Source organism: Symphalangus syndactylus, chromosome 7 (assembly GCF_028878055.3).
Source record: "Symphalangus syndactylus isolate Jambi chromosome 7, NHGRI_mSymSyn1-v2.1_pri, whole genome shotgun sequence".
Lineage (NCBI taxonomy): Eukaryota > Metazoa > Chordata > Mammalia > Primates > Hylobatidae > Symphalangus > Symphalangus syndactylus.
Genome location: NC_072429.2, coordinates 99423695 through 99450733, shown reverse-complemented (window position 1 = coordinate 99450733; position 27039 = coordinate 99423695). Strand labels below are relative to the sequence as shown.

Genomic DNA, 27039 nt, shown 5'->3' with positions numbered 1-27039 from the left:
TACTTTCAGGAAAAACATTCACTTTTCTCCAGTCCTGGTTTCTACCGCCAGGAAATGTCTGGCAGAGGCAGCACAAATCAGTGACTGCAGCCTAGCACCTTAAGGTAAGGAGTGATCAAAGACCCCAACACAGCTATCCCAAATTAAAGCCACTTTGACCAACGACAACGTCCAGTGAAGACACGGAGGAGGGTCGGGCTGGAAAAGAAGAGGACGAGGAACCCGAGGGGCCCTCCCCTCTCTCTCCCTGCCCCTCCCGCCCCCCGCCGGGAGCTCCAGCGGTGCCAGGGTCCAGCGCGCAGGACGGTTGGGGGTCCCGGAGCGGGCGGCCAGGACCCGCGCAGCCAGTTGGGGTCAGCGAGCGCCGCGGCCGTTGGGGACTCCAGCTCCCAGCAGGCACCGCTGCTGCGGCCGACGCGCGTGGCGGCGGTGCCCGCTGGGACTCGTAGTGCGGTTCGGGTAGGAGCGAGCAGGGAGCCACCCCGGCTCCATCTACGCACGTTTCGGAAACCGGGCCCGGAGGGGACTACGCCCGCTCACCCGTGCCCGGCGTCCCTCGGAGCTGGGGCTAGAGGAGCCGGGCTGACCGCGGCGGGAAGAGGCCACAGGCGGCCGCGCACGTGGGGGGTGGTTAGCGCGGAGGAACCCGGAAGCCCCTTGCACCGCCCACCGCCGCGGTGACGGGTTAACGCTCCTCCTGGTGGAGGCGGGGGCGGGCGGGGCGGAAGGCGGGGCCACCTCAGCCAACACCCCCCCCGAGGACCGCCCACGAGCCGCCCTCCCCACCCCCACGGACGCGACCCAGCGCAAGCTCAGCTTCCCCGGCCGCGGCGCCTGCGCAAAAGCCCCGCCCCTTCGCCCCAGCCCCACCCCCACACCGCAGCCTCCGACGCCGCCACCTCTCCCTTCCTCTCTGCTCTTTCCGCCTGTTTTCTTTTCCCTCCTCCCCCTGGCCTCCGCGTCTCCTCCTACTCCGGCGCTGACGCTCGCGTAGGGCCCTGGCGTCAGACGCGCGGGGGCGGGGCGAGTGCGGCGCGGGGTATAAGTAGAGGGTGCAGGAGGCGGTGCTTCCCCTTCTCCCCGGCGGTTAGTGCTGAGAGTGCGGAGTGTGTGCTCCGGGCTCGGAACACACATTTATTATTAAAAAATCCAAAAAAAATCTAAAAAAATCTTTTAAAAAACCCCAAAAAAATTTACAAAAAATCCGCGTCTCCCCCGCCGGAGACTTTTATTTTTTTTCTTCCTCTTTTATAAAATAACCCGGTGAAGCAGCCGAGACCGACCTGCCCGCCCGCGGCCCCGCAGCAGCTCCAAGAAGGAACCAAGAGACCGAGGCCTTCCCGCTGCCCGGACCCGACACCGCCACCCTTGCTCCCCGCCGGCAGCCGGCAGCCAGCGGCAGTGGATCGACCCCGTTCTGCGGCCGTTGAGTAGTTTTCAATTCCGGTTGATTTTTGTCCCTCTGCGCTTGCTCCCGCTCCCCTCCCCCCGGCTCCGGCCCCCATCCCCGGCACTCGCTCTCCTCTCACGGAAAGGTCGCGGCCTGTGGCCCCGCGGGCAGCCGTGCCGAGATGAACCCCAGCGCCCCCAGCTACCCCATGGCCTCGCTCTACGTGGGGGACCTCCACCCCGACGTGACCGAGGCGATGCTCTACGAGAAGTTCAGCCCGGCCGGGCCCATCCTCTCCATCCGGGTCTGCAGGGACATGATCACCCGCCGCTCCTTGGGCTACGCGTATGTGAACTTCCAGCAGCCGGCGGACGGTGAGCGCCGGGCTCCGCGATCGGCCGGGCGGGCGGCCATGAGGCTCGGGCGGCAGTGGCGGGCGGGGTAGGCCGGCGGGCCCGGGGCGGGGGGCGGGAGGGCATGTCACCCCGCGACGGCCGGCGGGAAGGCGCCGGGGCCCCGGAGCCGCGTTTCCCGAGCCGGCAGGGACTCGCGCTGCCGGCAGTCGCACGCCCGGCTACTTCCTCCTTTGCGACCATTTTCTCGGCCTAGACGCTCTCAAACTTTAGGGTGATGACGCGCCGGGAGGGTGGGTGAGATTCGGTTCCTCTGCGGCGCTCCCGCCAGTGGCCCCGGGATTCTGGGGCGTTGAGCGCTGAGCTCCTTTCGTGGGTAAGAGGTGGAGGCGCTCCCAGCACTCGGAGCTCCTGCCGGCGCCCCAGCCTGGGGAGGAAGTGCAGTTCTGTGCTCGAAAAATACCACGTGTTGAACCCTGTAACCTCGCAGGCCCGAGGCCTGCTCCTGCTCCTGGCCCAGTCGCCTGGGGGAGCCACCAGGCCTTAGGATAAAGTTTCTGTGCCGATGTGTGGTGTGGTGGTGGTCCTCAGGCTTGTGAGTCCACTCCCCAGAACTCATCAGTGACTGATGGATCTAGAAATGGGATTTACCGGAGACGTGCATTTGGGGTTTTCCCTAGATCAAGCATTTCTCTAACATTAAAAGGGCAGAGTGGGAGGAGGGGATGTGGGAGCCGACCACTTTGAAGGCCAGTTTTCTCAGGCAACTTAGACTATTTTTAGTCAAATTTTGTTTTAGATTCACAATACTGGTGGTTTTCGAGTATATTGTTACCTTCTGAAATAGTTCCTGTCGTTTTGAGGGGCTTTTCTTTATAAAATAGTCAATTTTGGCTATAAAATGTGACCAGTCTTAATCTGTAGCCTACAGGAAATTCAAGTTTCTCTTTTATTTTTAAAAGTGGCTCATGATACCTGTAAATCTTGGGAAATGAGTACAAAATAACGGAGATTAAATTGAGCTTGAAATTTATGGGGGGAAATGCAGCTAACTTTGTGCTTTTATTTTGAAGCTAAACAGTTAACAGTTACACAGTTTTGTAAACACATAGTATCTGTGGTCTGTTGAGTTGCTAGGATTTGTCTTCAGATCAATTGGCTTTGAGAAGTCAGCTTAATTCTATTTTATGGCCCAATTTTGCCTTTTTTCCCCCTACAGGCTGGCCACCTGAATACGTGTCAAATAATCGAAATATGAAGAATTCATTTTTATTAGAAAAGGCCTTAAGGGTGGAATTTAAGCTCCTATTAACATTCATTCAGTAGAACTTAGGTTACTGATCAGCTCTTCACTGTGTAAAGTTGATACTGATTTTGGAAGCAGAATATTGAGTGACACAAAGCCAGAAGTTGTAAAACTGCACTGCAGGTTTCCTGCCCTTTTGCTCTGTAAGCAGTAACTCCAAATGTCACTTCATAACAGTTCTTGTCAACTTCAGGCAGCGTGTATCAATGCATGTCAGATGGGGGTAGATTTTGGGGCAGGTTATCACAACCTAAGAGTTGGTAGAGAAAACATGGGAATGAATTCTAGAGACCATAAAATGATAACTTGAAAGTGTTACTCTTTCTCAGCTTAACGTTTTTAAATCCAAAAAACAATTTTTACATTTCTTGGGATTCGAAGAGTTGAACTTAAGGTTGCCGTGGTTACAGTGTACAGTATATATTATCAGTCTGTACCAGTAGACCAATACCCTAACTACTGAAAAGAATATGGCAGTTTTCCATTTGTCTAGTTTCTATATGTACAATTTACTATCCAATTAATTACTTCAGTGGATTTCTTGTTCTTATATTTTTAAAACTTATTGCTACATTGATAGGCAGAATAGCTTCTGAAAGTGACCAGTTTTCAATTTCATAGGAAGAGGTGACTCATTGAAAAATAGCTCAAGCAAAGTCAGCTAAAAAAAAAAAAAACTAGGGAAGCTGAGTAGGTGTGGTCAATTGACAGTGAGCTAACAGCTGATTATCACTATATTCTAGAAACTGGAACTTTCATTTATAAAAAAGAGGTGGCCGGAAAATTCGTCGTGTCAATAACTTTAAATTTACATTGGCATGGAATTTGTAGAAATTGTTTCAGGGCTTAAAAGGGACCATTTTTCCTCTCTTCGGGGACTAGTCTTTTTATTTAAGGATGTGTTCTTTCATTTAGAGCCTTTAATGGTACAGGTATACATAATTTAATCCTTTATAGACCCTGAAATTAATTGTAGATTTTGCGATTTTCTAGTACTATTCAGAAATAACTAAATCAGTTGTTAAGAAAATCAGCGATCTAAAGTGAAATTGATTTTATGTGTCAAGAAAGTGTTAATAGTGATTTCTGAATATTGCAGACCTGGTGTTTTTAAAATTCTGTGATTATGAAACCGAGTATGTCTAACTTCACATTAGCTTTTGAAAGCATGATTCAAATCTTGGTCTAGCCTTTCATTTTCTTAAATGGAAGTTGTGCCATGAATCACTGAAACCCTCCCTCCCCCCAATAATTCAGAAACTTTCATTTTTTAGGAAATGGACTAGTTTTCATGTAATAGTTACTAGCAATGAAATGACCAATTTTAGCAAGTAGTTGGGAAGAAGTTAAAATGTTTAAATCTATAAACTACTTCCAGCTGGTAGATAAATCTATTGCGTAATGTCTTTTATACTGCTCATTAAACAGATTGTATGTGAAGGAATTTGGATTTTGTTAACTAGGGAAAAAAAGTGTTTTTAGATTTAATGGCAATTAAGGCAAGAAATGCTTCAAGAATTCATTAGTTATTAACAATATGGCATCCTTTTATATGTGAGAAATTTCGGGGGCTTCTGGTATTTGTCTTTGCTTTGTACAACTTAGGTCCCATACTAGTGTGTGATACTTGAAAGGTCTAGCCATCTTGAAGCTTAAAGAGGAAGCGTTCAACTGTGAGACCGTGTGTCCACCCACTCCACTCACCATAGTTTATATAATCTTAAGTAGCCAGCAAAAATTTTGAAGTAATATTGACTCTGAAAATGTCTTTCCTGCAGCGGAGCGTGCTTTGGACACCATGAATTTTGATGTTATAAAGGGCAAACCAGTACGCATCATGTGGTCTCAGCGTGATCCATCACTTCGCAAAAGTGGAGTAGGCAACATATTCATTAAAAATCTGGACAAATCCATTGATAATAAAGCACTGTATGATACATTTTCTGCTTTTGGTAACATCCTTTCATGTAAGGTAAGCCAAAAATGTCCGATACACATGTTTACATTGTTGAGCTACTTTTGGTTTAGTGCTTGAAATAGGAACTGTGCTGTAGTGGATATCTTTATTTCACAAATATCCAGGTTAGATGGCTAACAAATTGTCTCTCATCACTGAACAAATGTTAAATCGATAGCAAATAAAAATGGGTATATGTTTTTCCGTAGGTGGTTTGTGATGAAAATGGTTCCAAGGGCTATGGATTTGTACACTTTGAGACGCAGGAAGCAGCTGAAAGAGCTATTGAAAAAATGAATGGAATGCTCCTAAATGATCGCAAAGTGTAAGTTATAAATATCTAGCTAATCATATTTTGAATCTTATTTTTAATAATTCCAAATCCATTCGTTTAAAGTTAGTATTTGTCAGGGAGAAGTTAGATACACATAAGATAAAAGAATAAAAACATTTTAAAGATGAATAACAAGAAAAGTTCATGTAGTTGTACTCGAGTGAAAATAAGCTAATCTTGATTTTTACAATTGGATTTTCTACACAATAAGTGTAGCACACAAATAACAGGTTTAATATAATTAACATTCATGCCAAAAGGAAAACAGAAGTAAACAGAAATATGAAGCTTTTTCAAAATGAGTGCATTAGTGAAAAATCAGGAATTCAGACAAACCTAATATTCATAATTCTTGAGGTACTGGTTAAATTAACCCATTTTATAGGTGAGGAAACTCAAAATAATTTGCTTTTATGTACTGTAAAATGAGAGACAAACATTACTCACAAGGCCGGGCGCGGTGGCTCATGCGTGTAATCCCAGCACTTTGGGAGGCCGAGGCGGACGGATCACCTGAGGTTGGGAGTTTGAGACCAGCCTGACCAACATGGAGAAACCCCGTCTCTACTAAAAATACAAAATTAGCTGGGCGTAGTGGCGCATGCCTGTAATCCTAGAATCACTTAAACCCGGGAGGCGGAGGTTGCAGTGAACCAAGATTGCGCCATTGCACTCCAGTCTGGGCGACAAGATTGAAACTGTCTTTAAAAAAAAAAAAGTTAATACTCACAAATGCCTGTTACCAGTGCTTTAGGAGGAAAAAAAAGCAAGCCCAACACTGGCAGGATCCAGAAAAGAATGATATATTGCTGTTTTGAGTAAAAGTGATATAACTCTTTTGGAAATTTGTAGCTGTCGTAAGAAAAAATACACAAAGTGTCTTTTCATAAAGTTTCAGCTTTACTGCAGTGTGCCTTTATTCCCAGCCACTGGGAAGCTGAGGCAAGGCTGTAGTGTGTTGTGATTGTGCCTGTGAACAGCTATTACACTCCAGCCAGGGCAAAATAGCAAGACCTTGTCTCAAAAAAGTTGCAGCATTATTTACAAAGCAGAAAGTGATGCTCACAATGAAATACGTTCCCTTTGAGAACATTTATGAAACTAATAGCATACTGAAGACCAACCATATTTTGTGGAGAGATAAGGAAATTACTTTTATTTTTCTTTTTATTCTAAAGCTAGGTTAGAGATAAGGAAATTTAGATGACTAGGGGGAGATTATGGAAGATGATTTTTCCTTCTGCTTTGCTGTGTATTATAATATGCTGTGACACATGTGCTACCTTTTTTTCTTCAGTGATCATTGTTCTTTTTATTTCTATATTTTTGAGACATGGTCTTGCTCTCTTGCCCAGGCTGGAGTGCAGTGGTACAATCTCCACTCACTGCAACCTCTGCCACCCGGGTTCTAGCGATTCTCGTGCTTCGGCCTCCCAAGTAGCTGGGATTACAGGTGTACACCACCACACCCAACTAATTTTTGTACTTTTAGTAGAGAAAGTTTCACCATGTTGGCCAGGCTGAACTCGAATTCCTGGCCTCCAGTGATCATCCCACCTCGGCCTCCCAAAGTGCTGGGATTACAGGTGTGAGCCACTGCCTAGCCCAGTGATCCTTGTTCTGAATTACTACTGTTATATTCAGGAAAAATTAAGTTTCAGTGTCGTTTTGTTGAAAATGCTGCAGTTATGTCAGGCTGTTGTGTGTTAGAGTACAGGATTGGGAGGTTTAAATTTTTATTCTAGGAGATGGCAAAGAAAGTGCAAGGGCCACTTTGAAATGATGATGAAAGCTTTTTAATTTGATAGAGGTCTTTTTATTGGCATGGTACACATGCACTTCCACTCATTTGTATTGACGGGAGTGATCCCTTTAACCCTAGGTTAGCTAGAGAAGAGAGACGTGTGTATTAAAAGAAGTTTTTTTTTCTTGTGATTGTAGTTAGAGTTTTATTCATATATTTCATGGTGTCATATCTTAAATTATGGCCCTATTTCTATTTTGTAGTGTGCTTTTTATTAGAGATTCTGAATATTCCCAGTAACAATAACAAAACCAACCATCAGGCTTACTTAATCTGAACTTTATAAAATAGAATCTAATGTTATATTCCTTGTATATCTTAACTAGATTTGTTGGACGATTTAAGTCTCGTAAAGAACGAGAAGCTGAACTTGGAGCCAGGGCAAAAGAATTCACTAATGTTTACATCAAGAATTTTGGAGAAGACATGGATGATGAGCGCCTTAAGGATCTCTTTGGCAAGTTTGGTAATGTGTCTTAATTAAATTTTTACACACAAAGTTCTGAATTAGTGCTCTATGTTAACTTTAGCTATTACTTTATACTAAAAAAGTCAATAAAATTAGACTTACATGGTAGTTTAAAATATTTGTGGTTATTTGAATTAAGCTGCTGGCCATCTATTACACTACAAAGTAGTGTAATGCAAATAAATAGAATTCTATCCAGGTTAAAGGTTAATGGCATTAGATTAGCACAGTAAGGTATGACTAAGTAATTAGAACAGATTTTAAAATATTTCACTACATTAAGAGGCTGGAGATGTGTGTGTGTGTGTGTGTGTGTGTGTGTGTGTGTAATTAGAGATCCCATGTCATCAGAAGCATGTATTTGGCACAGCCTACAGTGGAATGCAGTCTCATAGGACAATAAAGCTGGTCAGTCTAAGTAACATCATGTTTGAGCAGTTTAAAGCAATGACTTTCAGTGATGAAGCCAAAAATTCAGATTTTCCAGTGATTCCTTGGGATTTAAAGTACTTATTTCCTGCATTTAAAAATAACTTCATAAAACTTGAAATTGATGAAGCACAAACCGGCCTTAGTTTAGGTAGGGGTGTAACAGATAAAATAACTTTTAAGTGTTCATGTGCAGATGATTTGCTTGACCCCGCCCTTTGCATTTTGTGTTGAACTTAGAGGTGGCTTGCTTTTTTTAGTATGTCAAATAATAAAGAATTAGGAAATCTAATACTTTTTTTTTTTTTTGTGACTCTCGCTCTGTCACCTGGGCTGGAGTGCAGTCGCGTGATCTCAGCTCACTGCAGCCTCCGCCTCCCAGGTTCAAGCAGTTCTCCTATCTCCACCTTGAGTAGCTGGGATTACAGGTGTGCGCCACCATGCCCAGCTAATTTTTGTATTTTTAGTAGAGACGGGGTTTCACCCTGATGGCCAGGCTGGTCTCCAACTCCTGACCTCAAGTGATCCAGCCACCTTGGCCTCCCAAAGTGCTGGGATTACCGGTGTGAGCCACTGTGCCTGTCCAGGAAATCTAATACTTTACTGCTATGCTAGCATGTCACATCGAGCCCTCCACTAGAGCAAAAAAGTACCATTTTACACAAAGATAGATAACATAAAATGTAGAAAGTGACGTCATGTTTACATCTCAACCCCTAAATTGTCTTTAGCTACTACTGCTTTTTATGTATTTCAACTGTTGTGCTTCTTAATATCTTTTAATTAGAAGCTATCTGTAAAAGTTGATGTTAACTACCTACCCTATGAGTAATGCTGCATAAGTTGACCACGAATATGTCATATTTTCTTGACTTCGGCCTCAGGAGAGAGGCACATTCAGAAGAAAATCTGCCTTGGCCCATACATCTTCTAAATTTCTGTAATCAAATGTGATTTTTAACCTTTTCTGCCCCACTTGCCTGAGATACCACCCGCCTCAGTTACCTGTCTCTCCTACTTTAGAGGGAGTTAGGGGAAAACATGTCTTCAGAAATAAAATGTTTCCTCCTCCAGGTAATTCACCTGTGTCTTTAAAAAAAATTTTTTTTTTCCTGTCTTTCAAATTCCTGTATCACCTATGTCTTACCAAAGAGTCCAACCATGTATTCCTTCCACTCCTATTGAAAGTCGGGTAGGCCAAAGCTTAATAAACACTTGTTTCTTAATTGATACAAAGAAAATCAAATTGGTCTGGCACAGTGGCTCATGCCTGTAACCCTAGTGCTTGGGAAGGTCAAGGAGGGAAGATACTTGAAGCCACAAGTTTGAGACTAGCCCAGGCAACATAGCAAGACCCTATCTCTACAAAAAAATAAATTAGCCAGGCTGGTGGTATGTGGGCCAGTAGTCCCAGCTACTTGGTAAATTGAGGCAGGAGGATCACTTGAGCCCGGGAGTTGAGTTAAAGTGAGCTTATTCATTGTGCTACTACACTCCAGCCTGGGCAATGGAATGAGATACTGTCTCTACAGAAAAGGGAAAAAATCAAATTATTGGGTAAAAAATGCAACTCTGTTTTGTGCTAGAGCTGAGAATAAAACTTTTTACAGCCGTTTAAAGTATACCTCCTTAAATGGAAGGAGGAATCCTTCAGGGGAGGGAAGGTATTTACCTTCTTAATAATAAAGGGTCTTTCAATGGAAAAGTATACCTACCTGGGGCATAGAAGGCTGGGAGGGAGGAGTCAAGTTATGGAGTTCTGAAATTTTTTCCATGGCTTTTCATCTTTTTCATGGCTTTGTATGTTGAAATTTGAAATGTATAACGTGAATGTTGTATGGAATATCTTTGATTTATTTAAAAAAATTTTTTAGGGCCTGCCTTAAGTGTGAAAGTAATGACTGATGAAAGTGGAAAATCCAAAGGATTTGGATTTGTAAGCTTTGAAAGGCATGAAGATGCACAGAAAGTAAGTGGTCTGTATTCAGCAGGAAGAAGGGGGTACAAATTTGAGTTGCTCTTGTGTTGAAGTCTTTGCATACTAATAGCTATCTAACATGTTCTTATATTTTGGGTTATTTGCATTTTATGCATTAGCTTTGAGAGTATAAATTGGTAACCTATATTGTCCCAAAACCTTGAGATTTTGGCATGGGTTTGTCTTTAGCTTTTGTGACTTAACAAATTCGTCTTAACTGTTAAGGAAATGAACTGTAAGTTGAAAGTTTTGTGATTTTTTTTTTTTTTTTTTTTTTTTTTTTTGGGAAGGCTGTGGATGAGATGAACGGAAAGGAGCTCAATGGAAAACAAATTTATGTTGGTCGAGCTCAGAAAAAGGTGGAACGGCAGACGGAACTTAAGCGCAAATTTGAACAGATGAAGCAAGATAGGATCACCAGATACCAGGTTCATTTTTAATTGAACAAGCAAAATAAGACAGGGATGAGGAAACCTATTTTACGTTGATTTCAGTTACTTCCAGGTAACTGGAGGATTTGAGAGGGGAGTAGGAGAAGAAACATGGGATAAAATAATAGGAGATGTACTTAGGTACCGTACCACCATGGTTTTCTTTTTCTATAGTTTTGTTTTCTTCTTTTTAGGGTGTTAATCTTTATGTGAAAAATCTTGATGATGGTATTGATGATGAACGTCTCCGGAAAGAGTTTTCTCCATTTGGTACAATCACTAGTGCAAAGGTAAGAAAACATATGGTGCGTTTATTTGAGGTCTGGTAAAAATTCATACATGCAGATACATGTATATAAGTTTTATATTAATTACAGCCACTAGAGAGGTGTTTGCTTCATTACTTCTAAAACTTAAATTCACATTTGAAGTAGTTGTCGTAGCCTAATGGTTAACTTATAAATGGCAAGCGCTGAACTCTGCTAAGGAAGACTGATATCCTCACATGATATGCACTATGCCAACAACTAGTCATTTTGCTAAAGCAAGCAATTTATTAGAGACTTATGAATTGTTACTATAGTTCTGATCTGTTTATTCATTTCTACAATTCATTCTGGGTAGTCAAGCCCCAGTTCCTTCCCCTGCCCCCTAGCAGTAAGAATAGAGATCATATTTTCTTTTATTTGAAATCAGAGATTAAGAAACACAGCAGTAGTAGTCTAGTACAAATTCTGTAATCTTGATTTAAGAAGTTCTCTTCTAGATGTTTTTGTCTGTCCGTGGGCCAAGAGTCCCTCTATATGCAAAGTTTTGTGCATACGTAATTTTGCTGGGGTTGGGGAAGAATGCATAGAAAAAATTACAACTCAACTGAACTGTTATGACACTGTGGCTGATCTTTCTAGTCAGCTTTTCCTGGCAAGCCCGAGGAAGCTTCTGTGAGAGTGAGGAAATGTTAGGGGAAAGGTGGTTGAATACAAGTAAGATGGAAGTGCCATGGTTGTCTTGTGTTTCAGATTATGCTTTTTATGTAAGAGTATTGGAGTTATGATAGAATTTATTCCTGAATGTTTTTGTCTTCAGTGTGTTCCCTGGATGTTGTTTAAATTGAGTGTTGTGCATCAGCATATTTTGAATGTATGAAGCATGCATGTTTTTTTGTTTCTTGAGATAGGGTCTCACTATGTTGCCCAGGTTGGAGTGCAGGGGCATGGCACAATCACAGCTCATTGCAGCCTCAGCCTTTCCTGGGCTTAAGCCAAGCTTGTCCAACCCGCTGCTTGCAGGCCACATGTGGCCCAAGAATGCTTTTAATGCAGTGCAACACAAATTCTTAAACTTAGGAGGGTTTTTTTTGTTGTTGTTGTTGTTTTTTGTCGTCTTTTTTAAAGACGAGTCTCACTGTCGCCTGGGCTGGAGTGCGGTGGTGCATTCTCGGCTCACTGCAGCCTCCGCCTCCTGGTTTCAAGCGATTCTCCTGCCTCAGCCTCCCGAGTAGCTGGGATTACAGGCGTGTGCCACTATGCCCAGCTAATTTTTGGTGTTTTTAGTAGAGATGGGGTTTCACCATGTTGGCCAAGCTGGTCTTCAACTCCTGGCCTCAGGTGACCTCCTAAAGTGTTGGGATTACAGGCGTGAGCCACCGTGCCTGGCCAAACATTTGTTTTATATTGGAAATATTTTCTTCAGATTTTCCACTTTATAGACCTCATTCTGTGTGTGTGTGTGTGTGTGTGTGTGTGTGTGTGTGTGTGTGTGTGTCATCTTAGAAAGGTTTTCTCTCTATTTCTACATTTTATGTTCAGATTCAGAATCTACCTGGCATTTAAGATTTTTCAATGTAATGTGAATTAAGAGTTGTTCTACATTTTTTCATTTGTCCCATTGTATCATGTATTGAGTAGCCCAAAGTCCTTTTTCCCCAGTACTTTAAAATGTTAACTTTAACACAATTCCCATAATTGCTTGGGTATATTTCTGGACTCTGTTTTATTACCGTTTGTTCCTATGCCACTCGCATACTGTTAATTTAGTTTTATAGCATGCTTATATATATTGCTGGCCTAGCGAGTGGTTCTTTGCAAGTCTTCATTGCTCATTTAAAAGGTCTTTGCAATCAATTTTAGAAGAACCTTCCTCTTGAGTGTTCTTTATACCGTAATATTTATGGATCCTCTGCTCTTGAATGTGAAAACTTTTATTTTAAGATGTGGGTATTGTAAGATTCAACTACTTTTTTCTCAAAGGCATAGTAAAGCATCTTGTCAGCTTGAATTGTTAGAATAGTCAAAATTTAATTGGGAAATTCTTCCAGTGGTGCCCAAAAGTCAATTTAGTAGGCCTGGGATGTATTTATTTAGATAATTCAATTTCAATATTGAAAATCCAATCAAATTCAGTATCTAAAATCTTTGAAAGTTTCTGTGTGGCCTTCACTTCCGTCAATTCTCTGGCTTGGCTAGGGTAATGCATATGTGTAGTTTGCCCTTCATACTTGGGTATTAAGGAAAAATTGTGAACTCAATGGGTGAATACAAGATGATTAAGCATTAACTGGGTTGGGTTATTTGATTCAGTGATTTATAATTATCTAAATTGTAATGCTCTTTTTTTGCTCCTCATTCTACCATTACGTTAACTTTTTTTTTTCTTTTAATAGGTTATGATGGAGGGTGGTCGCAGCAAAGGGTTTGGTTTTGTATGTTTCTCCTCCCCAGAAGAAGCCACTAAAGCAGTTACAGAAATGAACGGTAGAATTGTGGCCACAAAGCCATTGTATGTAGCTTTAGCTCAGCGCAAAGAAGAGCGCCAGGCTCACCTCACTAACCAGTATATGCAGAGAATGGCAAGTGTACGAGCTGTGCCCAACCCTGTAATCAACCCCTACCAGCCAGCACCTCCTTCAGGTTACTTCATGGCAGCTATCCCACAGGTAGGTTTTAGGAGGCAACCAGAACCATGAAGGTTTTCGTATTTGGTCATTTCTAGTGTTTTTTGTGCCCCTCGCCCCCCAAATGTGAAACATAAGAAAGGTGTATTATGATTAAGTTGGAAAAAATGCTTGAGTGTGAAGGCCTGGTAAATACTTTGAAAAAGTACATATAATTTATTGCATTATTTGCTTTTTTTCTTCAGCTGATAAACTCATGTGCTTTTTTTCCCTGCAGACTCAGAACCGTGCTGCATACTATCCTCCTAGCCAAATTGCTCAACTAAGACCAAGTCCTCGCTGGACTGCTCAGGGTGCCAGACCTCATCGTAAGTCTTTTTTCTTTTAATTAAGGTTGGGGATTGAGTTAAAAATACACATTGGGTAAATCAGCTCTTCTATGTCAATGTTAGGTTGACTATTGCATTTCACATAATTTGTGGTTATGGATGTTCATTTTTATAGCATTTAAAAACAGTGCTAAGATAGTAATGTCTACAGTGGTTTGATTTCCCTTTATAAAAGTTTTGGGAATAGGTACAGCTCTTCATTTTTTATTTATTTATTTATTTTTGAGACAGAGTCTCACTCTGTTGCCCCAGGCTGGAGTGCAGTGGCTCAGTTTCGGCTCACTGCAACCTCCACCTCCCAGGTTCAAGCGATTCTCCCTGCCTTAGCTTCTGGAGTAGCTGGGATTACAGGTGCCCGCCACCACGCCCGGCTAACTTACTTACGCATTATTAGTAGAGACAGGGTTTCACCATGTTGGCCAGGCTTGTCTGGAGCTCCTGATCTCAGGTCATCTGCCCACCTCAGCCTCCTAAAGTGTTGAGATTATAGGCGTGAGCCATGGCACCCAGTCAATTTCATATTTTGTCAGGCCACAGTTTTAAAGGTCTCGTTCCATTTAATCATGTATGAGAATCAGAGTCGTGGTATTTTAAGTCGTGTCTTGTGGAACAGTACGTTATATTCCAAGAACACTTAGAGTTTATTTTTTTAGACAGAGTCTCACTCTTTCTTCCAGTCTGGAGTGCAGTGGCATGATCTTGGCTTACTGCAGCTTTCACCTCCCAGGTTCAAGTGATCCTCCTGCCTCAACCTCTCGAGTAGCTGGGACTACAGGCACAGGCCACCACGCCCAGCTAATTTTTTAAAATGTTTTTAGAGACAGGATTTTGCCTTGTTGGCCAGGCTGGGAGCACTTAGAATTTTATCATGATTATGTTTCAGGTATATTTATAAGTACTCGTCCTTGTATGAATTAATGTTTTTACTTACTGATGCTCTGAGTCTGGGAAAATGGCTGGTGTAAGACTCAGCTTTAAAAAGTTTTGTCACTTTTTAGTCTTTTATGCAAACCTCAGATCGAAGAAAACAGCATAAACATTTTTCACTCAGTAAATTTTCCCAGTTTAATATATATTCACATCTTTAAAATGCAGCATTCCAAAATATGCCCGGTGCTATCCGCCCAGCTGCTCCTAGACCACCATTTAGTACTATGAGACCAGCTTCTTCACAGGTTCCACGAGTCATGTCAACACAGCGTGTTGGTGAGTCTTAATCCTTCCTTTAAAAATTGATCACCAATTTGAAAGAGCAAGATAAAAATAAAAAATGTTCTTATTTTTTAGCTAACACATCAACACAGACAATGGGTCCACGTCCTGCAGCTGCAGCTGCTGCAGCTACTCCTGCTGTCCGCACCGTTCCACAGTATAAATATGCTGCAGGAGTTCGCAATCCTCAGCAACATCTTAATGCACAGCCACAAGTTACAATGCAACAGGTATGGATTTAATGATTTCTTAATAAAAATCACATTTCTTGGGTGAAATCAAAGATGTGAAGACAGCTGGGCACAGTGGCTCACACCTATAACCCCAGCACTTTGGGAGGCTGAGGCAGGCAGATTGCTTGAGACCAGGAGTTTGGGACCAGCCTGGGCAACATAGCAGGACCCTGTCTCCACAAAGAAAACTAGGTGGGTGTGGTGGCATACGCCTGTAGGCCTGTAGTCCTAGCTACTAGGAAGGCTGAGGCAGGAGGATTGCTCGAGCCCAGGAGTTTGAGGCTGCAGCAAGCTGTAATCCCTGCTGGGTGACAGCAAGACTCTGTCTCAAAAGAAAAAATGTGAAGACAGCTGCATGATAGATTCTTGAGAGCTTAGCCTATCTGGAACATCCTGCTAATATGATAGTATGTAAAGTGTCTTATGCTTTAGGAATTGGACAAGCAGCGAGAAATTCACATCCTAAATCACCACGCCTGGTCTAAAACACCTATTATAAGTAGCTATGGGCCGGGCGTGGTGGCTCACACCTGTATGTAATCCCAGCACTTTAGGAGGCCGAGGCAGGTGGATCACTTGAGGTCAGGAGTTTGAGACCAGCCTGGTCAACAGGGTGAAACCCCAGCTCTAAAAATATAAAGATTAGCCAGGCGTGGTGGCACATGCCTGTAATCCCAGCTACTGGGGAGGCTGAGGCAGGAAAGTTGCTTGAATCCGGGAGGCGGAGGTTGCAGTGAGCCAAGATTGCGCCATTGCACTCCAGCCTGGGCGAGAAAGTGAGACTCCATCTTAAAAAAAAAAAAAATGTATCTGTGATGTATAGTATATAATAACTACTTTGGCCTCTTTCTAATTCGCTCACTCAACTTCTCCACCTCATGTTTCAATGGAAGTCTACCACTTCAGCATTTGTCCAGTGTTGACTATTTGTATTTGCCATTTTTTTCTGTGCTTTAAACTTAAGAGTTCTCATTTTCTGTCTAGCCTGCTGTTCATGTACAAGGTCAGGAACCTTTGACTGCTTCCATGTTGGCATCTGCCCCTCCTCAAGAGCAAAAGCAAATGTTGGGTGAGTACTTCTGTCCCACCTTGCCAGTTCAGAGAGACTAGAAAATACAGGAATCACTTAGGCACCAGGTCAACCAACTGACAGCTAGGGCAGTGGAATTGGTCTGAATTGGCATGAATGATTATGATAGCACAGTTGGTCTGCCTAATTAAAACCACTGGAAAGCCAATAAGAAAATGTATTGTTAGTAATAGGGTAGTAGGGCATTACTCACCATGGGCCCTCACTACATTTTTGAGAGAAGGAATTTGAAGCAAATGAGAAGAAAACTTGTGACTTTGCCTGAACACCGATTTAACAACCTAATGGTAACATTGCTTAATTGGCAAGCCGATAATATCAAGAGTTAATTGGCTTGTGGCAGATTTTACTCTGTCTTCCCATGAAGACATAATGAAATTGTGGATTATGAGTTATTATATACGTGAGACAGAAGTATGGTTCTTAAACCCCAGTTTAATGTGGTAATTCAATGCAGTTAAAAACTTTTTTTATTGAAGGGAGTTTTTGAATGTTTCTGTTCCTAGGTGAACGGCTGTTTCCTCTTATTCAAGCCATGCACCCTACTCTTGCTGGTAAAATCACTGGCATGTTGTTGGAGATTGATAATTCAGAACTTCTTCATATGCTCGAGTCTCCAGAGTCACTCCGTTCTAAGGTGATTTAAATTTATTTACCAAGTTGTCTCTTACAGAGTTATTACATGGCTTTTTATGGGGATTTAATTGTACAGAACACTTACATCGTGTTATATATAAGCCATGTACAGCTGTAAAGTCTGCATAATAACCTGTGGCGCTATTTATCCCCATTTTATAGATAGGTAAACTGAAACAGGCTGAATAATTTGCCAAATGCTCACACAGCTCTTAAGTGGCAGAACCTGGCTTCAAATCCCATCGGCTCCAACAGCCATACTCTCAACTGCTGCTGCTTTCTCTAGTGGAGAAAGAGAAATATTTTTCGAGCGTGGGGAGGACAAGGAAAGAGAGAAGTGCAGGGGAGCGATTCATAATTCTAGAATAGTGGTGATCCACTCAAAATTGAATGGATATAGTTGTTTAATGTAACAATTTATACTTTCATCTGAGGAAAGAAACTTAATCTTTGTTGGGAATTGGTATGTTACCAATATGAAACTCTATTTCCATTCCTTTCCTGAACCAGTTTATCTGTTTTCCCCTTTTTTAGGTTGATGAAGCTGTAGCTGTACTACAAGCCCACCAAGCTAAAGAGGCTGCCCAGAAAGCAGTTAACAGTGCCACTGGTGTTCCAACCGTTTAAAGTGAGCTTTTCCCTCTGGTTTGTTGTTTTAAGCTTGTTTTCTTCATCTTTTATAAAGTTTGTTGAGCCTATTTTGAAATGTACATAGCAAAAGATCATTTTACAGTTCATTTAAATGTATTGCTAATTTTTCAAGGAAAAGTAGAACTAACTATAGAGGAATTAAAGGAATTTTACCCTTTAACTGTTGGATTTTTAAAATCCCAGGACTTTCAGGTGGGGTTTTTTGTTTTTTTTGTTTGTTTGTTTGTTTTGGTTTTTTTTTTTTTTCTGAGATGGAGTTTCACTCTGTCGCCCAGGCTGGAGTGCAGTGACGCGATCTCGTCTCACTGCAACCTCTGCCTCCCAGGTTCAAGCAATTCTCCTGCCTCAGCCTCCCGAGCAGCTGGGATTACAGGCCCATACCATGCCCGGCTAATTTTTTTATTTTTATTAGACTCAGGGTTTTGCCATGTTGGCCAGGCTGGTCTGGAACTTCTGATCTCAAGTAATCCACCCACCCTGGCCTCCCAAAGTCTTGAAATTACAGGCATGAGCCACTGCACCCTGCCAGATTTTGTATAGTAATATGTATATTAAATGACCAGTCACAGGTTGGCTTTACACCGTTCCTTTTTGGGTGGTGCCCTTGGGTCTCTACTACTGTCTTTCATTACTCCCAAGAAATTGAGTAGTGTAGCCAGGATCAGGACCAGGGATTGGCAAGTCTTTTTTGTAAAGGGCCAGATAGGAAATATTTTGGGCTTTGAGGACCATGTTATCTCTGAAATGATCTTGTTCCAATGTTACCATGTCAAGAAAACCATAGATAGTATGAATACAAATGAACAGGTATGGCTGTGTTCCAGTAAAACTATAGATAAAAACAGGCGGCCACATTGAATTTGGCTAAGGGCTTTAATTTGCTACTGACAAGTGATAGTCCTGGTCTTAATTTGTTTTTTTAACATTTACAGATTGATCAGGGACCACGAAAAGAAACTTGTGCTTCACCGAAGAAAAATATCTAAACATCGAAAAACTTAAATATTATGGAAAAAAAAACATTGCAAAATATAAAATAAATAAAAAAAGGAAAGGAAACTTTGAACCTTATGTACCGAGCAAATGCCAGGTCTAGCAAACTTAATGCTAGTCCTAGATTACTTATTGATTTAAAAACAAAAAAAACCACAAAAAAATAGTAAAATATAAAAACAAATTAATGTTTTATAGACCCTGGGAAAAAGAATTTTCAGCAAAGTACAAAAATTTAAAGCATTCCTTTCTTTAATTTTGTAATTCTTTACTGTGGAATAGCTCAAAATGTCAGTTCTGTTTTAAGTAACAGAATTGATAACTGAGCAAGGAAACGTAATTTGGATTATAAAATTCTTGCTTTAATAAAAATTCCTTAAACAGTGCACGGTTTTGCTTTTTTTCAAAGTCTTTATAATTGCCATGCATAAATAGGTAATATCTTAATGGTGCTGAGCCGACATAAGAATCTTTCATGAAAAATGTACTGTTAAGTTCAAGGGGTCTATTGGTTTTATGTAAAAGGCGCAAGACAATTCCTGTAGTGCATTTTATGAGTTAAGGTTTCCGTACGGATTATTGAAACAATCTGTATTTGTTACATGATCTTAGTATTTCATGTACAAGACTGACACCCATCAACTTTTGAAGATTAGCCAGTTTATGGGTTGTTTTTGCGGGTAGAGGTGGGGTCTCCCTATTTTGTCCAGGCTGGTCTCGAATTCCTGAGCTCAAGGGGTCCTCCTGCATAAGCCACCATGCCTGGCCTGCCAGTTTATGATTATATTGAGGTTTCTAGGCTACCAGATTATTAGCTTAAACTCTTACATGATATAAAACAATGATAGCTACTCTTGAAGAGGATGTAGATAAGATAGGCTTTGGTATGATTTTAGTATTAGAGTGTTAAAAGTTATGATTAGTTTTAAACCTTATTCTTGTAACGTCTTTAATTTGGTCGTTCATGATTGTAGCTTAATTTTAGTGTAATACCCAAAGTACTTGTTAAAGGTGAAGATGTGGGGTCTTTTAGGAGGATAGATTTAGAAGATCTAGCCTGGGGTATAGGGTATCTGCATAAAACTGATAACCCAGGCAATTTATACTTCTGAGTTTTAATTTCTAACCAATCACTCTCTGTGGACTACTGCTAGAGTTAGCTTTCTAAGTTAAACGTGTGGTTATCTCATTCCATGCTAAATAAACAATTCTATTAACCTTTGGGATTAAATAAATCTAAACAAAACCCTAGCTTGTGACAGTGGCAGCCCTCTCTGCTGATGAAGCCTAGTGATGCTTCTGTACCTAGAATGCTTTTCACTTTGGCTTCTTGTTTTGAAACTCAAGATAATACAAACTCCACCCTCCTACCCTTTAGCATAGAACAGTGCGTCCAGTGGGGATCCTGATCATTTTGTATTTTGCCTCACAACAGACATACCCTCTCAGGGGCTGATGGTTCATTACAATTTTTTTTTTGAAAGATTTTCTTCACTGTGTTAAGAAGGCAGAGAAACACCGTATTTCTTCAACATTGTAATACAAAATGGTTCAAATTTTGAGGCTTTAAAAGAGCTGGCTATTTTGAGATGCTTGAAGTCAAATCTATAAAGTTCACACACTAGTTCACACACCAAAATCTAGTGCCAGGTTGGGTTCATAGCTTTATATGTTAGGTAGCTGATTGGAAGTCAGTATTTGTTGTGAGATTCGAAGATAAGTCATATTCATCTGTTTCTGAAATATCTGCTTTTTCAGTTATAGCAAACTTTAAGTGGCTGGAGCCAACAGATCTGGGGAGTAGACATTTGGATTCTTGCAGGAATTAAGGAAACACAGTTGATTCTCATTTGCAGATTCTGTGTTTACAAATTTGCCTACTCACTAAAATTTATTTGTAACCCCCAAGTCAATGTGCATGCTGCTTTCATGGACGTGTGCAGAGCAACAAAAAGTTTGCGTCACCTGATATCACACTTCCCAGACGAGTATCCCTTTCATGATCTCTTGAGTGCTATGTTCTTGACATTTTTGTGCCTTTTGTGGGTGGATTTTGCTGTTTAAAATGGCCCCCAAGCATAGCGCAGAAGTGTTACCTGGTGTTCCTTAGCAGAAGAAGGAAGAGATGAGCCTTTTGGAGAAAATAGATGTTAGGGAGGCTTTTTTTCAGGTATGGGTGACATGAGTTATATGAATTCAGCATTTATGTTGAATAAGGTATCTTAACAAACACATAAAACAAGGTCATGTATTAATTGCTGGAAATGTCACAGGCTTGCAGGAACCTAACCCTGTCAATACAGGTTGATGATCCCTTTTCAGAAACGCTTGGGATTTTGGAACATTTACATATACAGAATGAGATCTTGAATGGGACTGAAGTCTAAACAATTTATTTCATACATGTTACAGCCTGAATGTAATTTTATACAGTATTTTCAGTAAATTTGTGCATGAAACTAAGTTTTGACTGACCCATCACATGAGATCAGGTGTGGAATTTTCCACTTGTGTCATGTCAGCACTCAAAAGTTTTGGGTTTTGGAGCTTTTTGGATTAGGGATACTCAACCTGTATTTAATAATTCAGTCTTCATGGTGATTTCTTTTCTTTTTTTTTTTTGAGACAGTCTTGCTCTTGTTGGCCCGGGCTGGAGTGCAGTGGCACGATATCGGCTCACTGCAGCCTCTGCCTCCCGGGTTCAAACAATTTTCGTGCCTCAGTCTCCCAAGTAGCTGGGATTACAGGTGCGCACCACCATGCCTGGCTAATTTTTGTATTTTTAGTAGAGACAGTTTCACCATGTTGGCCTGGCTGGTCTCAAACTCCTGACCTCAGGTGATCACCCTCCTCAGCCTCCCAAAGTGTTGAGATTACAGGCGTGAGCCACAGCGCCCGGCGGCCCATGGTGATTTCACAGAACATAACTGCTATGAGTAAAAAAACTGACTGTAGTTGTATATGGTAAATAACGTAGTTCATAATCCACAGTGGTTTGTTTGAAACTCCTAGTTTCATAGCAGAATTTGAGATGAAAAACAGAATAAGACAACTGACATTTTTTGGGCTACCGTGTATCTTTTAAAGCATATGTATGACTGCATCATTTGACAGTTTTGACACAAACTAATAGGTGACATTTTTCTATGGATGCTAGATGTATAATGGTTAATTGGAAACTTCTGGAATCTTTTCTCTGTTTCAACGTATGCTAAGACTTGCGTAGATGAAATAAGCTCAAGTAATGTGCCGTGTTTATAGTATGCTATCTTTGGTTATGTGAGAGACGTTAATGGAGAGTACTTTGAAAATTGCTTATTATTTTACTTTAAAATCGTGATCCCAGATTATTCATTTAAAGCAAGTATATGACTTTGGGTTTTTTTTGTCTTTTTTTTTTTTTTTGAGACAGAGTCTCGCTCTGTTACCAAGGCTGGAGTGCAAAGGCACGATCTCAGTTCATTGCAACCTCCGCCTCCTGAGTTCAAGCAATTCTTGTGTCTCAGTCTCCCGAGTAGCTGGGATTACAGGCACACGACACTACATCTGGCTAAAATTTTTGTATTTTTAGTAGAGACAGTTTCACCCATGTTGGCCAGGCTGGTCTTGAACTCCTGACCCCAAGTGATCTGCCTGCTGCAGTCTCTCAAAAGTATTGGGACTACAAGCATGAGCCACCGTGCCTGGCCGAAAGCAAGTGTATAACTTTGAAGAGGATCTGGATACTTAACGTTTAATGAGTGCACTAGACAAGTTGTCATGGAAGCAAAGTAAAATCCTAAGTCCAAGTTGGAAGCACCATGGGTGGAGCTGGTCAGTATACTGCCTAACACTGTCCAGCTATGATAGTCTGCTGCATGGCTCTCTGCTAGGAGGCCTAACCAGTCATGGGGACATCTTTGAATAAACCAGTCAGGGCAGACGTACCTTTGGACAATGCCAGTGCTACACCAACGAATTTTTTTTAATTTTTTGTATCAGAGACAGGGTCTCTGTTGCCCAGGCTGGAGTGCAGTGACACAATTGTAGCTCACTGCAGCCTCCAATTCCTGGGTTCAAGGGACCCTCCCACCTCAGTCTCCCAAGTCGCTGAGACTACAGGCACTCACCATCTCATCCAGCTCATTTTTTTGTTTGTAGAGATGGAGGTCTTGCTGTGTTGCCCAGGCCGGTCTCAAACTCCTGGCCTCCTGAAGTACTGGGATTACAAGTGTGAGCCACTGCACCTGGCCCTACACCGACGAATTTTTTTTTTTTTTTAAATAGGGACAGAGTCTTGCTCTGTCACCCAGGATGGAGTGCAGTGGTGTGATCACAGCTTACTGCAGCCTCAACCTCCTGGGCTCTAGCCATCCTCCCGCCTAGCCTCCTGAGTAGTTGAGACTACAGGTACACTCCCACATCTGGTTTAATTTATTACTTTTTTAGAAATGAGGTCTTGATCTGTTGCCCAGGCTGGTCTTGAACTCCCGATTCTCCTACCTTGGCCTCCCAAAGTGCTGGGCTTATAGGTGTCAGCCATCATGTCTGGCAATGAATTGTCTCCTATTTTCTAGGCCTCATATTGACTCTGCCTCTTCAGTAAATATAGCCTGTCTTCTACTAAGTTAGATTTAAGGGTTTTTAGTTACCACTTTCTATAACACTCAGATCACTTTGATACATCTCCTGTTGCTGTATCTTCTCTACCACGTAGTTTCACATGCTAGGGAGATACATGGCAGAATTGCAGGATAACCTAATTTTTATTTATTTATTTATTATTATTATTAATTTTTTTTGAGATGGAGTCTTGCTCTGTCACCCAGGCTGGAGTGCAGTAGTGCAGTCTCAGCTCACTGCAGCCTCCACCTCCCAGGTTTAAGCGATTCTCTTGCCTCAGCATCCCGAGTAGCTGGGACTGCAGGCACGTGCCACCATGCCCAGCTAATTTTTGTATTTTTAGTAGATACAGGGTTTCGCCATGTTGGCCAGGCTGGTCTGGAACTCCTGACTTCAGGTGATCCACCCGCCTCAGCCTCCCAAAGTGCTGTGATCACAGGCATGAGCCACCGCACCCAGCCAGGATAACCTAATTTTTAAATTTTAGATAGTATTCTTTTATTTGACCCTCACAATCATGGCAAGTTTGCAAAATATCGTATTATCTAAAAAGGTAGAAAAACATGCAATTTATTTACTTCGTTACTGACAATATCCCCAGTAAAGGAAACAACATGGGCTTTTGATTAGCTCTGATGTTCTTTCTGTAGAGAAAAAGCTCTACATGTTAGAATATTTGTCCTTTTCAGAAAGTTCCCACAAGATACATGATCATTGATAAGGCATACATGAGCAGCTGGATTTATGATTGGTGATGGGTTTTCGTTTCTATATCCCACCCCAAGTAAAAAAAAAATGTGTGGCACATGGAATATTTTTTATTATGCTTATTTAGTATTGCCAGGTAGATGGCCAGGCTGACATTCAAAAGTATTTTATCAGCCCCTAAATGTTAGTATTTCCCAAACTATTTAAATCAGTAGAAGACATTTTTACTATTAAGAATAAAAAGTTATAAAATGGATTAAATGCCAGATTATATTATGCTAAACAAAGTACTTTAAATTTTTAACAGATTTTTTTTTTTTTTTGAGATGGAGTTTTATTCTTGTTGCCCAGGCTGGAGTGCAGTGGCACAATCTTGGCTCACCGCAACCACCACCTACCGGGTTCATGTGATTCTCCTGCGTCAGCCTCCTGAGTAGCTGGGATTACAGGCGTGTGCCACCACACCCAGCTAATTTTGTATTTTTAGTAGAGAGGGGGTTTCTCTATGTTGGTCAGGCTGGTCTCGAGCTCCCGACCTCAGGTGATCTGCCTGCCTCAGCCTCCCAAAGTGCTGGGATTACAGGCGTGAGCACTGCGCCCGGCTTTAACAGATATTTTTATAAGCAAATCATTTATAAATATGGGTGACTATTCTTTACAAATCCAATTGTGATGCACTGGTAATTTGGTGGCACTGCAATTATGGCCAACAATGAAAATTGTAAAATAATTGCCTGAGGAACCAAGCTCATGTGCACTAAAAAGAAGCAGGGATTCTTAGAAGATTCTTAGAAGTATAGAGCAGTGATTTTTTTGGAGATAGAGTCTTGCTCTGTCACCCAGGTTAGAGTGCAGTGGTGCGATAGCTGCTCACTACAACCTCCGTCTCCTGGGTTCAAATGATTTTCCTGCCTCAGCCTCCCAAGTGGCTGGGACTATAGGCGCCTGCCACCATGCCTGGCTAATTTTTGTATTTTTAGTAGAGACGGTTTCACCATGTTGCCCAGGGTAGTCTCAAACTCCTGAGCTCAGGCAGTCATCCTGCCTCGGCCTCCCAAAGCGCTAGGATTACAGGTGTGAGTCACTGTGCCCGGCCGGTAATGCCTGTTTTTTAATCAACCAATTTTTAAAAAATTTACCAGAGCCAACTCGGAATTAACATTTGTAACTGCTAATGTTGAGTATATGTATGTGTTCACTTAACAAGTAAACTCTTTACTTGCACTATCTCATTTAATTCTTAAAACCACCCTATGAAATTGGTTCAGTAATATATTCCCATTTTACAGATGAGGAAACTGAAGCATCAAACTGAACTGCTACTTGTCCAAAGTCACATAGTAACTGGGGGTGGAGCTGGGCTTTAAATCCAAGCCTACATACAGACTAGAGTTCACACTTTTAGGCTTGGCATAAACTGCCTATAAACTATAAAAAAGTAAAACTCCATAAAATCTCAGGTACTTGGACTACCTTCAGTCTGAGAGATGGGGGATGGGGAGACACAGGTAGCAAATTTTTATGTTTATTAAAGCATGAAATAGCAAAAAGAAAGTTCCTTTTTTTTTAAATATAAATTTTTATTTTTTTTTTACAGAATCTCACTGTCACCCAGGCTGGAGTGCAGTGGTGCGATCTCAGCTCACTGCAGCCTCCACCTCCCAGGTTGAAGCATGTCTCCTGCCCCAGCCTCCCAAGTAGCTGGGACTACAGGCGCATGTCACCATGCCTAGCTAATTTTTGTATTTTTAGTAGAGATGGGGTTTCACCATGTTGCTCAGGTGAATCTCGAACACCTGACCTCAAGTGATCCGCCTGCCTCAGCTTCCTAATGTGCAAAGATGCTTTTTTATTGTCACATTTTAAGGCAGCCAAAAGGAATGAGAAAGTCATTGTTTAGAAGAAAAGGAATCCTAGTGACGAGTTGTCTTGAAAGAGAAGAAAAAAGAAAGTTAAAAAACATAGAAGAAAAAGGAGATCTTTAACCGTGCTGGGTATAAAATTCTAAATCAGGATACTTCTCTTCCTTTGAGCATCTTCGACTGCCTGGGGAATATCAGACATTCTTTTAGTGGCCTTGTGATCATTTTGCTGAGCTTGTTCATATTCCTGTTCTAGGTTCTCTTAGAATTGATAAATAGACTTAACGAAAACCTTTTAATTACCATGAATTTTTAATAAAACGTGAAATTAATGTTCTGGCCTTGTATTGCACTTCTGTGCCAATTAGGAAGATGTCTCAACCTTTTCTCAACAGTTATTAAGAAATATGTTGGATAAAACACCGATTACTACTGCTAAAGAACTTTCCAACAAATTGGGAATGTTTTCTTTCAGATAAGCAACGCGCACTGCCAGTTAAGTAGCAAAGCCCATCTAGAACTCCTGGCTCTCTGACTTCAGCGTCTGTGCTATTAACTTGTTTAATTTTGCTTTTGTCTTGCTATTTATGCAGACGAGAATGATATTTTCTTTACCAATTATATTAATGAATAATAACTACTGTCATTTAAACTTAGCTTTCATCTGATCTCAGATGGAGATGACATAGATGTTTTGTGCCATGTGAGTGTGAACATTGATCCTGTTCCAGCTCTTTCCTTTAAGAAACAAACCAGTGGACTTGGAGAGGTGGTGTTATTTATTGTGTGTGAATGGAGCCAGAAGACATCTAGCATACCATAAATAAGCTCCCCTTGAAGACGTTCCTTCTAATCACATCTTTGATACATGGCAGGTTGGGAACATCACCCTTTGCCTTGCTTTGGGTTTTAAAAAAATTATTCTTTGTTTTTACTACACCCAGATTTTATGCATGATATTTTGAGTTATTTATATACAGTTGATACAGCTTTATGATTTTTGACCAATGTTTATTTTTAATTTTTTTTGTGTGACGGAGTTTCACTCTTGTCGCCAGGCTGGCGTACAGTGACGGGATCTCGGTTCACTACAACCTCCACCTCCTGGGTTCAAGTGATTCTCCTGCTTCAGCCTCCTGAGTAGCTGGGATTACAGGCGCCCACCACCACGCCTGGCTAATTTTTTGTATTTTTAGTAGAGAAGGGGTTTTGCCATGTTGGGCAGGCTGGTCTCGAACTCCTGACCTCAAGCGATCTGCCCGCCTCAGCCTCCCAAAGTGCTGGGATTACAGGCATGAGCCACCACGCCCAGCCTATTT

General features: G+C 41.6%; 1 protein-coding gene across 6 annotated transcripts; it reads left to right on the top strand.

Moving 5' to 3' along the window:
* Positions 1 to 873: 873 nt before the first annotated feature.
* PABPC1 (poly(A) binding protein cytoplasmic 1) lies at positions 874 to 18934 on the top strand. 6 transcript variants are annotated; one of them, XM_055286919.2, is made up of 15 exons: positions 874 to 1764; positions 4828 to 5021; positions 5216 to 5331; positions 7471 to 7610; positions 9917 to 10011; positions 10311 to 10448; positions 10646 to 10741; positions 13114 to 13386; positions 13622 to 13712; positions 14829 to 14939; positions 15021 to 15175; positions 16163 to 16247; positions 16775 to 16905; positions 17439 to 17532; positions 18488 to 18934. In XM_055286919.2, the coding sequence occupies exons 1-14, from the start codon at positions 1572 to 1574 to the stop codon at positions 17529 to 17531; spliced, it is 1911 nt and encodes a 636-aa protein (XP_055142894.1). In that variant the 5' UTR covers positions 874 to 1571; the 3' UTR covers position 17532; positions 18488 to 18934. The 6 variants fall into 6 exon arrangements, with proteins under 6 accessions (XP_055142894.1, XP_063499558.1, XP_063499556.1 ...); XM_063643488.1 differs by having other exon boundaries at positions 1067 to 1764; positions 4828 to 4925; positions 7471 to 7601; XM_063643486.1 differs by having other exon boundaries at positions 1067 to 1764; positions 7471 to 7601; positions 17439 to 17549.
* The last annotated feature ends 8105 nt before the right edge of the window (positions 18935 to 27039 follow it).

Coding starts and splice junctions, on each gene's coding strand:
- PABPC1 (XM_055286919.2), top strand. CDS start 1,572: ATGAACCCCAGCGCCCCCAGCTACCCCATGGCCTCGCTCTACGTGGGG. Junction 7,611..9,916: donor GGATCTCTTTGGCAAGTTTG/GTAATGTGTCTT, acceptor AAAATTTTTTAG/GGCCTGCCTTAAGTGTGAAA. Junction 15,176..16,162: donor CACAAGTTACAATGCAACAG/GTATGGATTTAA, acceptor TTTTCTGTCTAG/CCTGCTGTTCATGTACAAGG.